The sequence below is a fragment of the Ruditapes philippinarum genome, unplaced genomic scaffold (genome assembly GCF_026571515.1).
Source record: "Ruditapes philippinarum isolate M1 unplaced genomic scaffold, ASM2657151v2 ctg9960_1_1_1_1, whole genome shotgun sequence".
NCBI classification, from domain to species: Eukaryota; Metazoa; Mollusca; class Bivalvia; order Venerida; family Veneridae; genus Ruditapes; species Ruditapes philippinarum.
This window is the reverse complement of record NW_026856191.1, coordinates 114,224-128,910: the sequence shown is the minus strand read 5'-3', so window position 1 is coordinate 128,910 and position 14,687 is coordinate 114,224. Positions and strand designations below refer to the sequence as shown.

At 32.1% G+C, this 14,687-nt stretch overlaps 1 protein-coding gene across 1 annotated transcript; it reads left to right on the top strand.

Moving 5' to 3' along the window:
* Positions 1 to 10,204: 10,204 nt before the first annotated feature.
* Positions 10,205 to 11,864, top strand: LOC132745725 (uncharacterized). Its single transcript, XM_060734687.1, has one exon. It carries the CDS (start codon positions 10,548 to 10,550, stop codon positions 11,682 to 11,684), a length of 1,137 nt encoding a protein of 378 aa, XP_060590670.1. The 5' UTR covers positions 10,205 to 10,547; the 3' UTR covers positions 11,685 to 11,864.
* The last annotated feature ends 2,823 nt before the right edge of the window (positions 11,865 to 14,687 follow it).

Genomic DNA, 14,687 nt, shown 5'->3' with positions numbered 1-14,687 from the left:
TGTACTTGACATATCGTCTTATTATTATGACTATTTGTGCCTTGTTATTTCAAAATCCCGAAGAAGTTCTAGATCGGACACAAAATATACCCTAAAACAGACTATGTTGCTTTTTGACCTCTAAGTGTGACCTTGAACTTGGAGGTAGGGATGCAGAAGCTGCGCATGACACATTGTCTTATTATAGTGACTGTGGCAAGTATTTACAAAATCCTTTGATCTATGAAAACGTTATGGACCGGACACAAAAAATACCCTGTAACAGACTATGTTAATCTTTGAACTCCAAGTGTGACCTTGACCTTGGAGGTAGGTGACCGGTTGTTGCGCATGACACATTGTCTTATTATTGTGAACAATTGTGGCAAGTATTTACAAAATCCCTACAAAGATAAGGAGGTTATGGACCGGACACGACATATACCCTCAAATAGACAATGTTGACCTTGAATGAGCAAGTGTGAATTTGACCCTGGTTGTTGCGCATGACACATCGTCTTATTATAACAAACATTTGTGCCAAGTTATTTCAGATTCCTTTGATAAATGACAAAGTTATGGACCGGACACAAAATATACCCTGTAACTGATTATGTTAATCTTTGACCTTCAAGTGTGACATTGACCTTGGAGGTAGGTGACCAGTTGTTGCGCATGACACATCGTCTCATTATTATGAACAATTATGGCAAGTATTTACAAAATCCCTTCAAAGATAAGGAAGAAATGGACCAGAAAGACATATACCCTCAAATAGACAATGTTGACCTTGAATGAGCAAGTATGACCTTGACCCTAGAGTTAAGAGTCTGGTTGTTGCGCATGACACAACGTCTTATTATAACAAACATTTGTGCCAAGTTATTTCAGATTCCTTTGATAAATAACAAAGTTATGGACCTGACACGAAAGTGTGACGGACGGACGGACGTGCCAACAATTGGGGTTTATGTGTTTTTTCTTTGATCTTTATGTGGCATTTTCTCCCCATAAACCAGTAAAATCACCACATAAACCAGTCGGTTTATGGGATTTCCCTTTTTTAATTAAAATTATGGACGGAATGAAGCTCATTGACCATTGCATGTTCGCCCGGACAGACGGAAGGAAGGACAGACGGACGGAGCCTATTTCTATATCCCCCTTTTTTCTTCGAAAAGACGGGGGACAATAACAGTGCTTCATTCAAACAACTGTTGAGATAAGGCTTATGATGATTATGCTCCTGGATTGACTATAAGGCTCACTTTGATGTATGCGCGAAATTAAATGAATGATCAGATCATGAAAAAAGTATGTAATTAGTGGTGACTATTACAAATTAATAAATGTTTCAAGAGAACACATTACCAAATTTTATCAAACTGAACTAAACAAAGTTTATTTGAATGAACGTTGATAGAGACCATCTGAGTCCATAAGGCATCAGATAAGATAGTGAGCGATAGTGAAACATTCGACCGATGCGCAGGAGAGTAGGCATCGGAGAGCTGATTAATTTACCTTATCCAACTGCACCTATAGATTTCATAGAGATCTCTGCAAAAGAGTCAATTTTAGATGACTTAATCTCGTCAGTGATGCGCCTACTAGTTAAAGATATGCTCATGCGTGAGTAAAATATTTTAGTCACAGAATTTCATTAAAATCTATGAATTTCTCACAGAATATGTCTATTTTGAATTAAAGAATAAATGACCTAGGTATGGGAAGCTGCTTTCCCTATTACAGGTCAAGTAAAGCTGTTTTTTACCTTACAAAATGCCACAGTTTTAAAAACACTTTATATTCATATTGTGACCACTTATAGTGTGTAGAATAGTTTAAACAGAACATATCTTTTTCGTGTTACTTTAAACAATGTTTGTTTTATATTTACATAGAGCCTGTGTAGCAATTATCAATGTTTTCTAGTATAAAATTTGAGCAAAGTGTATCTGCCTGTCTTAACGATACTGTGCACCATGTAGTTGAAGTGGTTAGGTGGACGCATTCAACGGTAGAGATGCAACAATCAGAGTGAAATTTACCTGGAAAGCATACACTCAAACAACAAGCAAAGCATTAAAATAAATGAAGTTTTGAGCAAGCCTAAAGGAAAAGTACAAGATCTTGCAAAAAAAAATCGTAACGAGCAAACAATGGTCCACCAAGGTCTCTTTGACACAAAAATACGTAAAGGTTGATTATAAGAGGTACTACACTTTCTTTGAATGAAACATTCATTTACTCTAGAATATTAACAAAACCGGATATGATAGATTTACTTACAAAATAATAAAAAAAATAATAAAAAAATAATAAAACGAATATTTAGGTAAAATTAATTAGGAATCATACTTCAATAATGTTTAAATTAATAAAGAAACACGAACATTTTATTGGAATTATAAAATTTGCATGCAATATGATATATATAGTTACCCCTACCCCCTCCTTACCTCAGTCGTTTAAATATCAACGTTATGTATGTTTTTAATATTTTTTTAAATATCATCAAAAAGCAAAGTTACAAAATTAAACGAATTTACCTGTTTTAACTTCGTAAATCCAAATAAAAACTGCGCAATTAAGTTAGATTTGCAAGTGCGTTCAAAAACTAGTTGAAACATTTTCGTTTATAAATGCCTAGTTTATCTTAAATAGGTTTATTTACCATTCTTTGTAAACTTTATATCGACCAGGAAGTTTGAGCTACTTTTATGACAATAACAAAAGCTTGTTTTATTGTAAGTCACGTACGTTTGTGTAAATGATTTAAATCAATTTTATGGGAAGAATGTGTCTCCTAATTAGTTGGACTTTTTCGAACCGTTTTCAAATTCTTGGAGTAGGACCGACGTACAGTTTTTAATAAGATAATCTTCAAATTTTCATAAATATCACAGCGAAGTCTGCATGCTACAGATACGTACAGATTTTGCAAAAAAGAAGAATTTGTTAAAAAAAATAAAACGAACAATTGTAAGAGAAGTTGTTTCTTTGATACTTTCTTTCAGCCCAAGCGTAATTTTCCATATACATTTTTGTTGTTTTCATACGAACAAGACTTATGATATAAAAATGCCAAGCATTATTTTTTTATTATTATTTTCAAGTATTGTAGCCTCTTGTGTAAATTACAAATTTGAAAATGTGAACGTAAGTCGTGTTGTGTCTATATATAGACTATATAGTATCTTAATCTTTCATATATAGGACAACGATCAGAAAATTATTGTTTTGCGTTAAGAAATAATGTAAAAGTTGGTTGTTGTCTGCAACAGAAGATGATTAAGGCGATGGTTTAGTCTCGGTTAATTCACTTCGGAGACAAACTTATCCGGAACTAGACCTAGCCTATCATTCTATGATATTCGCAGTATTTTTCTTATTAAATATCGGTTCTGGGTGCATTCTAGCACGTTTTTTGGTTTTCGAGAATATATTTAATTTAAACTTTGCCGACACTGCAAATGAAATAACATCAAACTACTGTACATAAGACATAATGAATAAAATGTATGGTAATTTCTTCACCGGAAGTACATGACATTGTACAAATTCAAGCATAATTTGCCAGATGTTTCAAAGAAATCAAAACAAATTTTGTGGAAGATTTGAAACGTGACTATGTACTGTTTTTAAATAATTTATATACAAATAAGCATTTCCCATGAAAATTTTTACCTTAATTTGCATGTTTCCGTCAATTGACAATAATATCATGAACCATTGGCACTTTTTATAATCTTGATATTGGTGATGCTGACATATGTATGATAGTCTCTTACACTCTTGACTCTATTGTTCTTCTTCAGGTTTTTTGATACCAAATGTTAAACTTAAAAAGAAAAAATATAGCTGTCACAATTTGATATTAACAAGACAGAAAATATCTGAACACCGAATCATTAGAATGTGTAAACCTTTCCTACTGGGAAACTTGAGGTAATGATCTTTTCCATGTCATAAGGCCTTCTGATCGCAATACGATATATGGAAACTATGAAAAAAAAATGAAATGAAAGCATTCTTATTGATGACTTTAAAGATACTCTAAGAGTGATATCAAATATTGACTTAAAGCTTATAAATGTACTTTACTAATGTATATCGCGGAAACGAGCATTTTCTGGATCAACAAAATACAATAGTAGGTCAAATGAATTGTTTCAAATAACTTCATATATTTTAATAAACTTTGGCAAAACTCCTTCTTTAACTTTCAATAAACATTGTATAGGTAACACGCAAATGAGAGAATAATGTAGTCAGGCCAAGTCATATCCATTGCTAATGTGGAAGATACTCAATTGTGACTTAATAATTTACTCAACTCAAATGTAATTAATAACGATAAATTACATGTCACTATATTAGGTTATTTGATGTCCATGATATACGTTAGAAATATGTAATTCTTAAAATGTATGATAAATGGAAGACTGCTTGCTATAATGATATGATATTTATTGAAAAAATTCATCTTCAATTTTCTATCAAGTTTGAGGTAAAATGATTATTGAACTCAAAATAGAAATAAATGATATGATAGTCAATAGACCGAATTAAATGTCAACTAAAATCGTCTCGTAACAGAAATTATAAACGGAGGCACATATTAAATTTATCTCAAATGTATTATTTTGCATTTCAAAATAAATCTAATATTGCCCCGATTACATGTATCACTTTATTAGCTGTATTAGATCTGCTAGTAAAACTGCCGGAATTACTGTTGCCGAAAAATCCGTTGTTTTTTATTCAAATTCCTGACATAACTACCCGAAATTTTAAAAGAACATTATTTTTCTGAGTATCGAAATGAAGATTTTTGATGCTCCTTTATTAACGTAGAATACTTATGATGTATAGATTGAAATCGGCATCGCACAAATTTATTCTTGTGTCTGTGGCTAATAAGAGAAAACTTTAAGAATTCAGAAAAACAAATCAAATGTATATTGTTTTGCAATACTGACCTATGCTGGAAATCTGCGAATTATAATATATGCCACAACGGCCTAGTACAAAGCGTGAAACATACAGTGTAACACTCGGTTAACTAGCCTCAATGACAATTTTAAACTTTCATTTTCACACTTAAGGCTGTAGGTACAAATCATGATGAAACACTTGTTTTTAATTTTCTTTTTTTTAATGAAGTTTTGTTTTGTTATTTTTATTACATTTTGCGAAACTTGACTTCTTTATTTTGTGTAATTTAACAACTTTACTTGGAATCAATGAAAAAAAGTATAAACCATTATATTTATCAAGGTTTCTTTACTTTAAAATAAAAAAAAGAATACAGCAATTGAACAAATGAATGATCCACTTATTATGCATATAATTAAGAAAGAATTAATTTAATTTAATTTACTTAATTTTATAAAAAGAAATTGAAAAAAAGGTTTGTCGAGTATTTAAATATATAACTAAGCGATTACATTTCCGTCGTATATATCACTAAGCCATTGGGTCGCATTTTAAGTATCGAGAAATGAACTCATTTATAACAAACGTGTAAATCGTAGCTTATTACGGTAACTTGCAAAGCTTCAAGTAAACATTGCTTAGCAATACATTTCTCTAATAAATAAACTTTTGTCAAGGTATGACAGTTTTCAATGTTCACGAACTGGGACGATATAATCAGATATTTATCAACATGTGAACTATGTAACATTTGAAATTATAATTTAAGCATATACACTTTGACGCTGATAAAATATTGATAAGCAGTGTTTATACGATATGTATACCATTTGATAGTTTATCTGAATTTAATGTTACATGTACAATGTATAAAGTATAAGGCCCCTAATGGGAACACATTTAGTATTTGTTCACAAAGGCAAGGGAGGAAAAATTAAGCTAAGGCAAATAATTTTCTTAAACTACGATGATTTAAGAGAATTGTGATTGAAATAAATTGATGTTGATGAAAAAATAGAGGTCATCATCTAACTTGTGTAATTATCTACCCCTGAAAGTGTAACATGCGTAGAAAGGTCGCATCAACCTGTAAAACTACACCAACATATGTAACAGGTAACTGTCTGTCATAATAGGTGCATATCTTGTGAATAAATATTTAATGTGGTTGGAATATCTTTTGAATAAATATTTAATGTGGTTGGAATATCTTGTGAATGAATATTTAATGTGGTGGTGAGCATCCACTTTGAAGCTTTTATGTATAGGAATTAAGCATATAATTATGTCTGAGTTTAATTTTTCATGTCAGGTTCAAAGTAACTTGACCGTACATACGTGTTTTCCCCCAATTCCGTTGTGGAAAACCAAATACGATATGGGGTTAATCGGTCATCATAGTTTTAATAGATAGTGTTTGATAACAAAATACCGGTATGAGATAAATTGTTCTGACGTTCATTTGTATGCAAAGAAGGCTAGCATACTGAATTTGGATGACGGCACAAATACATAGAGGTAAATAAACATTTGTTTGTATAAATTAAATGAGCTATTTTAAACAGTAATTTGAAGTTCGTTATTATATCATTTTCGTAAACATATTAACTATGAAACAGCCGGAGACAACAAATCTTTGAAAAACAAAAATACCTCTGAAAAGATCATATATCTTTAATACCTGATGAGACTTTTCTATTGATGTAATATACGTTTTATTAATTTCAAAATTACATAATCTGATATGTTTTAAAAGAAATTGGCTTGATGTGGAAATTTCATATTTTTGAAATAATTGACACTGTAATGTTCTGTGGCCTCACTTTTGCTTTGCCTCAAAAGTTGTTACTGCTAGAGCTCGCAATAACAATGTGCAACAAAAACTGATCATAACTATAAGTACATGTACCATATGTCGATGAGCGTGATGGATGTTAAACATATTGTTTTTCAAAATCCTAGTTAGAATTGAATGTATATCAAAATACATGTATAAGCTTTTTGTATAGCGCTTTTCTCCGAAAACGATTTAACTTTTACTCCGATCAATTTTTCATAGAATATCACCACTTTCAAGTTTTTATTAAAATTTGTTTAGTGTCTTTCCTAATAGCATGTTCAATATCTGTGTCATTTGCCTGGATAACTTTTTTTCTACTTGGAAATCTCTAAGAAATGGTGTCATCATGATAGCGAATAAGCTTCCATAGCACCATCTGACGGGAGGTATAAAACTGGATATCCAGACTTTATCTTTACCAGATCTGTTATAAAAGAATGATTTAGTTCATACTCATGATTAATCTGAAATAGTTTAACACAGGGTTTTCAAATTATGCTTTCTCTTCTTCAGACCTAGTCATACTCGTACTCATATATAACATTATGATGACAAATGTTTTACGTACACTTATGAATTTGAAAATCAACAAAATAATATTAATATTCAAATCTTCACCCTACCAAAATGATTTTTGATTAATTTCAGTAACTCTGCGTGTATTTGTTTTAAACCAGAAATGTTTGATATAAGCAGTTAAAACGAACCCACAAAAAATGTTATGAAATGCAATATATTTATTGTTAACGAATGAAGCTTTTTGTATGATGCCTTTGCCACATAATAAAAAGATATCGTATTACTGACAGTTAAATAAATGCAAATACAAACATACGATTTGCAATATCATAATGACTTAATCTGTATTGTACATTTTCAACATTGTAAGGACATTTAAACTTCAACGTTGGGCTGACGTTGAAACAGCGACGTTGTTTCAACTCTCTGATTCAAACATAAATCTTACGTTTTGTAAACGTTGAAATCTGAAAATATTTCAATGTTGTAGCAACGTTGATGTACCTGCTGGGTCAGATATAAACATCCTATACTACTAATCATCTGATATTTATAGTTTCTGTGTTCTTTTCAGATAAAGCTGACTTCTGTTTTTTTGTACAAACAAAATCTTTATTTTGTAAGGCATTGTTGTTACTGTACTTTTCTGGGCATTTTATTTCTAAAAAGGATAAACATGGTTTTTTAGTCATTTTTCGATTTATTTTATGACAGAAGATGCCATTACAAATAATCAAAACAAAAGATTTATCATGAATGTGATGCCTCAAAAGTATTAATTACAACAAAAATACATGAAAATTACAGACAAAGTTTGATAGAATTTGCACATCACGGATTATGAAAAGTGCAACATCTCTCACGCCCCCCCCCCCTTACACAGGCTTGAGCGGTACTCAATTTTCAAGTCTTAAAATGCTGGAGTAAATGTTATCGAAGGGATATTTTAAACATTTCAATATATGTCTTGCCTATTTTGTCAGGTTTTAGAACAGAACAGAACGAACAGACATTTTATTTGAGACATGTATATAAAACATTGACTTGCAAATATAATACAATATACCATGTCACATGGTTATATATACACATGAAAAATATATTGATTGCACAATAATACAAACTAAGTAGAACTAAGCAGGGATTGTATTTGAGATGTGTGCAAAAGTTTATCATCATACAATAAACACATATATGCAATCATATAATTTAAATTAATCATGTAAATAGGTCGAGAAACCATTTTAACAAACAAAAGTTATAGTGTTCAAAAGAACATTTGCTTGTAATCATATAATTTGATATCAATTAATTAAGATTAAACAGTATAGAGAGGATGAACAGTGTGAAACAGTATACACGGGATAAACAATGTACGTGAATATAAGTTACTTATCAGTGAAAGTCTTACTTTGTAGCGGCTTTAATATATTTTGCTACATTTGTTATTACGTACCGTATAATTTTTATTTGTTAGCAGCTGCATCCTTTTAAACACACTAGGCCTTTGAAAAAAAGTATCTTTTAATGTATTTCTTTCTCATGTCTACATAACATGGGCATTTAAATAAAAAGTGAAATTCATCTTCTAAGTCTAACAAATTGCATTGCAAACAATATCGTTCATTTCTAAGTATTCTATTTTTTTTGAATAACGACCGGTCTGTATCCTAAGTGAGTGTGCTGTTGTATAATAACTTCTTAGATTAAAAGGTAAAATATCCAAATCTGTTTCATACGCTAGCTCTTGCTTAATATGTTTATAATTTTCAAGCACTGCACAAATATTCCAATCTTGTTTATAACAATCAACGATTCGTATCTTAGAAATATTAGGACAATTTTTCAACCGATCTAGGATTGAGGAAAACATCTGCAAATCCATATTCACTTAGTAATATTTTAACGTTTGAAACCCAGTTTTTATGTCCTTAATACAATCTATCAAACCCTGTTTATATTATCTGACTGTTGCAATTTTCACCAATATTTTACAATCTATATATAGCGGGAACCGTCCTAACTCGAAACATTAGATAGTATAGGTAGTAGGTACATGATCTACTAGCCCGTCAATGTGAAATTGCAGTGCATGTTGACAGATATTTTGTAAAAAAATAATTGCTGAAATATTGTAGACGTTTCTATATTTATATCTCCAAATTTAGAATCAATTGGTATATTTTCCCACTATAATGTCGTAGCTGTGATTTTTCAATGAATTGTTCTTCTTCATTCTTCTCACTGTATTGTGTTAAAGTCTTACAATTCGTTATGTAAGTATGTGTAAGCAAAGGTAAACATTAAAGCCTTTATCATGAGCTATTTCAATTCTTATTTTTATCAATAGCAAATCTAGTACTTTAGCTATGAACACTCATTATCTAAAGACACAACGATCGTTTAAATTGCATTTACAATACTGATTAACTCAAAGATAAAGAAAATCTTGAATTAGACTTGTAATGTTATGATATTGGGCTCATCAGTAATTAATGTGGTCAAGATATGTGTATTTCATGCATATCCATAGTAATTTTTAGTGTTTAAACAACAGCCCTGTGTTTGTTTCACCACTAAAGTTGCGTGACAGTCTTGTCGATACAGTATTACACACACACACACACACACAAATTCCTATTTCCATTTTGATCCTCAAGCTATTTTAATGTATGACATAGGAAACAGATCTTTCAAATCACAGAGAAAATCACAATTTGAACATAAATGAAAGGCACATAGTATACATAGGTTACAATACTTTATAAAGAAAAATATGTTTAAGATGATTAGTAATCATATTCTTAATGTTGAAAAATTTCATTCAGTAATTATTGTAGGTACTTAACAATAGTATTACTCATGACGAAAATGATACTGGCCTATTAACAAAGGTCATTTCACTTACAAAATGTTTCTTATAGAAAAAGAGGTGAAATGTTATAGTTTACTTTTATCTAATGCATGAATGTATTTTGATATTAATAACATATTTCTGTATGTATATTTTAGACTTTCAAAAAGGGATGCAATTTTAAGAGAAATACAACAGAAAAATGACACAGTATCAAAACCAATCGATTTTTATTTCAAACTTACTTGCTGACATCGGATATGGAGAACAAATGATAGCATTTAGAAGACAAATATGTAGTTTTCTTGCAGACGTTGTCAAAAAAAAATCAGTGTTGGACTTCGTTTAAGCAGACTTACCGTTGGGAGTACAGCTGAGTGTCTGATAGCTCCATCAGAGAGCGATGTTGATGTAATGGATGTTTTAATGGACACAGTTTGCAAAGAACATTCAAATTTAGTAATATATGAAAAAGAACACCAATTTAAACTAGTTTTTGATCATTCGCGCCCTGGTTATTCTGTACTCCGAACTGTTCACATCTGTAACAGTCTTGCAACAGCGGCATTATTTTATGATTCCATGCTTGAACTATGTCCGGATAGCTTATACCTTTCTAGTGACTTTTTTAAAAATGAAATGAAGAAATTATGCATTGAAACTAATAATTTGCCTGAAAATCAAGGGTTTATGAATGTAAAAAATGAAACTCAAGGTCCTTCAGTAGTATGGAACAGCATTGCATTCTCGGGAGACTTTGTGGTGGCTTTAAAATGTGAGTGTCCTACATATGTAAAGGCATGGGTGTGTAGGAGAAGAAAGTATCAGTGGCCGTCTATTACAGTCATAAGAGAAGTTTCATGTTTAGATTCACACGTTGTTCCGGTAGGAAATACGACTAGCAATTTCCAATTCTTAGAATGGAGAATATGCTACACCAAAGGAGAAATAAGATTAGTTCATAGTTTGAATGATTGTCTTACAAAAGTTTTCACGTTGTTGAAACAAATTGCTAAAGTTACCTTGAAACCATTAAGTAAAGATATGTCTTCCTATCTCATGAAAAATGTAGTATTCTGGTTAGCTGAACTGAATGACTATAATTATTTTACCCAATATGCATTGATAGTGTCACTTAAAAAGGCACTTGCCTACCTGAAGCATTTTGTTGTGACGAACAATTTTCCAAACTATATGATTCCTCAAAGAAATTTGCTCGAAGGCAGACTAACACACTCACAACGAATTAAAATTTGTATGAGAATAGACTCTCTCCTGAAGGAAGGACCATATATGGTCTTGAAAATTGCAAAAGTCCGGAATGCTATCTCAATATGTTGCAGGTCTCCAACAGAATTCAGTCGAGTTTCAAGAAAGCTACATGAGACGCAAATTTTAATTTATTTATTACAATACTTTGTTCAAAAGTCTATTCCACAAATACCATGTACATACGAAGAAATGGTGAGAATCTTGCAATCAAACAGAATAGTGAATAGACTGTATTTGTGCCTGCTTGCTGCTGAAGACATAATCCTTGATTTTCTTTAAATAAGTCTGAGGATTGTTTGCGCGGTCTTCGTGAAAATAAACTTCAAGTAAACCTATATCTATTGTGAAATGCTTTTAAAAATGATAGACGTGCCAATTTAACGAACAATTTGCAATCATCAGATACCACGAACTCTTGATATAGTATAAAGAACATTTTCTCTAAATTGCAATTATATTTATTATTAATCATCGTATTATGACCAATCAAATAAACACGTCACCCGTAAACGTTAAGAGAAACAATCTTGTTTAAGCGCCATAACTTGAGCCAGCCAGTTCTTAACTTCTTCTTTCATCGACCACTGTAAATAAACGGATTCGTTCTCCTTGAAAAAACTGTGAACATCAAAACACAACCAGACTTACATTTCACGCACAAGATCTTATAGCGCTTCGTCAAAATCCACCTGTGCACTTTCCTGTCTCATAGCTATTAAGTGAAATGTTTTATCTCCTCTTTCATATTTTAATTGCATACACGTGGCACCCAACTGGTCTGTTTACACTGCATAACTGTCGCTAGGGAATTGCTGAAAATGTTGTTTGGTTATAGCAGAATGTGTTTCGTGGTTGTCGCTGAATGAATTGGGGTCTCTGTTCACATCCACCGATGTAAAGGGTGTTTTAAAACAGGTTTACTCGTACCAAGCCTGTCCCCTTGCAGCAGTTTGTTAGACGTAATACTTTTTTAAACACCACAAGCTTCTTTAAATTATATTCACATGAACCCACCGATCAACACCATTATTTAAATACACTCTTGGCCACACTCACTCCAATGGTAATACCACTCCGATTATACGCAGGGACAGAATACAAAATAAGTTTTCAAGAATCAAATATTTGAATATCCAATGTAGAACAAAATAAAGGACATTTATCTATTCGTTCTAGGATCATTAGATTGATATCATCTTTATTATTCCAATAATAGTTCCAATCTATCACATCGTACCCTCTCACCCACGAAAGTTTTAATGGTGACTGTTTTAAGATATTGTCGCCATTTAAACCAATCATGTGACGGTAAAGCAACTGGGAGCTATATCACACTCACATCCACTCCACACTTATCTTTACCGGGGGGGGGGGGGCTTGGGGGGATTACGCATTTTTTCCTCAAATCATTTTTGCATGAAGTCGGCAATGAAATCTACTGGAATAAAAAGCCCTTATCATGAGCTATAACGATGGTTTTTTATGAGAACTCCTCGAACTGTCATTTTGTGAGAGAATCACAGATCTCGGCTCATATCGCAATCAATATGTCCACATCTCAACAAAATTTGGATGGAGATTTTTCCCTTCTTGGATTAGGAGTTCCTCTACTGAAAAACATCGATAAGAAAAAAAACACAAAAAAAATTAGTTTAAAAAATAGATCATCTCAAATAATATTTTTGCGAAGAATTTTTGGTTTTGTTTTTCAAGTTCATCGATTCCTAACCGTTAACCATCACACTACCATCTACACAAGTTTGTGTTTATTTAAAGATGTTACCCAAGGCTTATGCTATAATTGTAAAAAATACAAGATAGGGGAAACACCTGGCTGATTCCCATCAGTATTATAAGTAGTTCTTATTCAAGTTGTAATTTGTATTACTTGGGTGGTCTATTAGTCCCGATAACGACCTGAGATAAATGTTTTCTGTATATGAACTCCGACACATCATGATAGTAATATTTCGGAAAAAATAGCAAATTTTGATCATTTTTTGTGTTTTTTTTTGCGAACGGGCATCGAATTGCAGTTTTGGGTCATATGGGCGCCACGGAACACGGAAAGCACACCAGTTGATTTCAGCTTACCTTGCCGGCCTCCTTGCTAAACAACTTCAACACCTTAACCAAAACCTAGAAAACCACACATTCTCGCTCGGGAGCTAAATGCATGCCCTACTTTCAATACCTCTCGCTACCACTGTTGTCACATTTCTTTACCCCTCCCCCACCTTGAGGTAAAAGGTGACGCGGCCACCCCACACAACCCCTGCAGCCGACAGAGGGACGAAAATAAGTGAAGTTACAAATGAGGATTAACAATAATCACTTTATACATTTAGTATACCCATACTCCAAATTTTGGAACAAAAGTAAAGGGGCGAACCAGTTTATCTATTGTCGTTCTAGGTCATTAATTGATATCGAGGGTGCTTTATTAATTCCATAATATATCCATTATATGTATAAGGTTTAATGCGTAATCTTTAAACTATTGCTCGAATTATAACAATATGTTGATACCGGGAAAGCAATGGTTATCTTAATATTTATCTAGATCACCCGGGGGGGGGGGCAAGTCCCACATCTTTCAGTATGAAAATATTCAATATAAAAAAAATCTGTTTAGGTTATGTTACCAGTGCCAATAAGTTTCCTTTTATAAACTGTCTTCATGACCACATATAATTGCTTACAACTTTGACACAGGAGCATTGCTTTAAGAAACAAGGCACATGTAATGCCAAAAATATTAAGCCATGCATAAGATTCTCTGAACGGTTTATTTTGGATCTAATTCAGAATATGTGTAGTAGAAGGGTTTTTTTCAGAAATGAAGAAACTTTAAAACTTTATCGCGTCAGTCTCATGAAAAAGGTTTTCCTTCTTATTATTATTAACAAACAACAACATTCAGCTTACTTTCATCGGTTTGCACACGCCTTCATTCTTCCATGGAAATTGTTTACCTTTCCCCCTGCCCCCCCGATTAAACACCTCTGTATAGAACGCCTTACATATTGCAACCGCCAACACACACCATCTGGCCGCCCGGCTGTTTAAAATAAAAGTTTGCCTAACATATATATATATATTATTAAAAGTTATAAGAGCATAGAGCTGATCTTGTTTTTAAATAATGAATTATTTTTACAGGAAGCTTTGATTTAAAATATCATCTCTTGAAAATATCAGGTACCATATCACTATATTTATTACATGAATAGAGATTAGTTAATTGGCGCAATTTAAAAATAGATATTTTAATGGGAATAC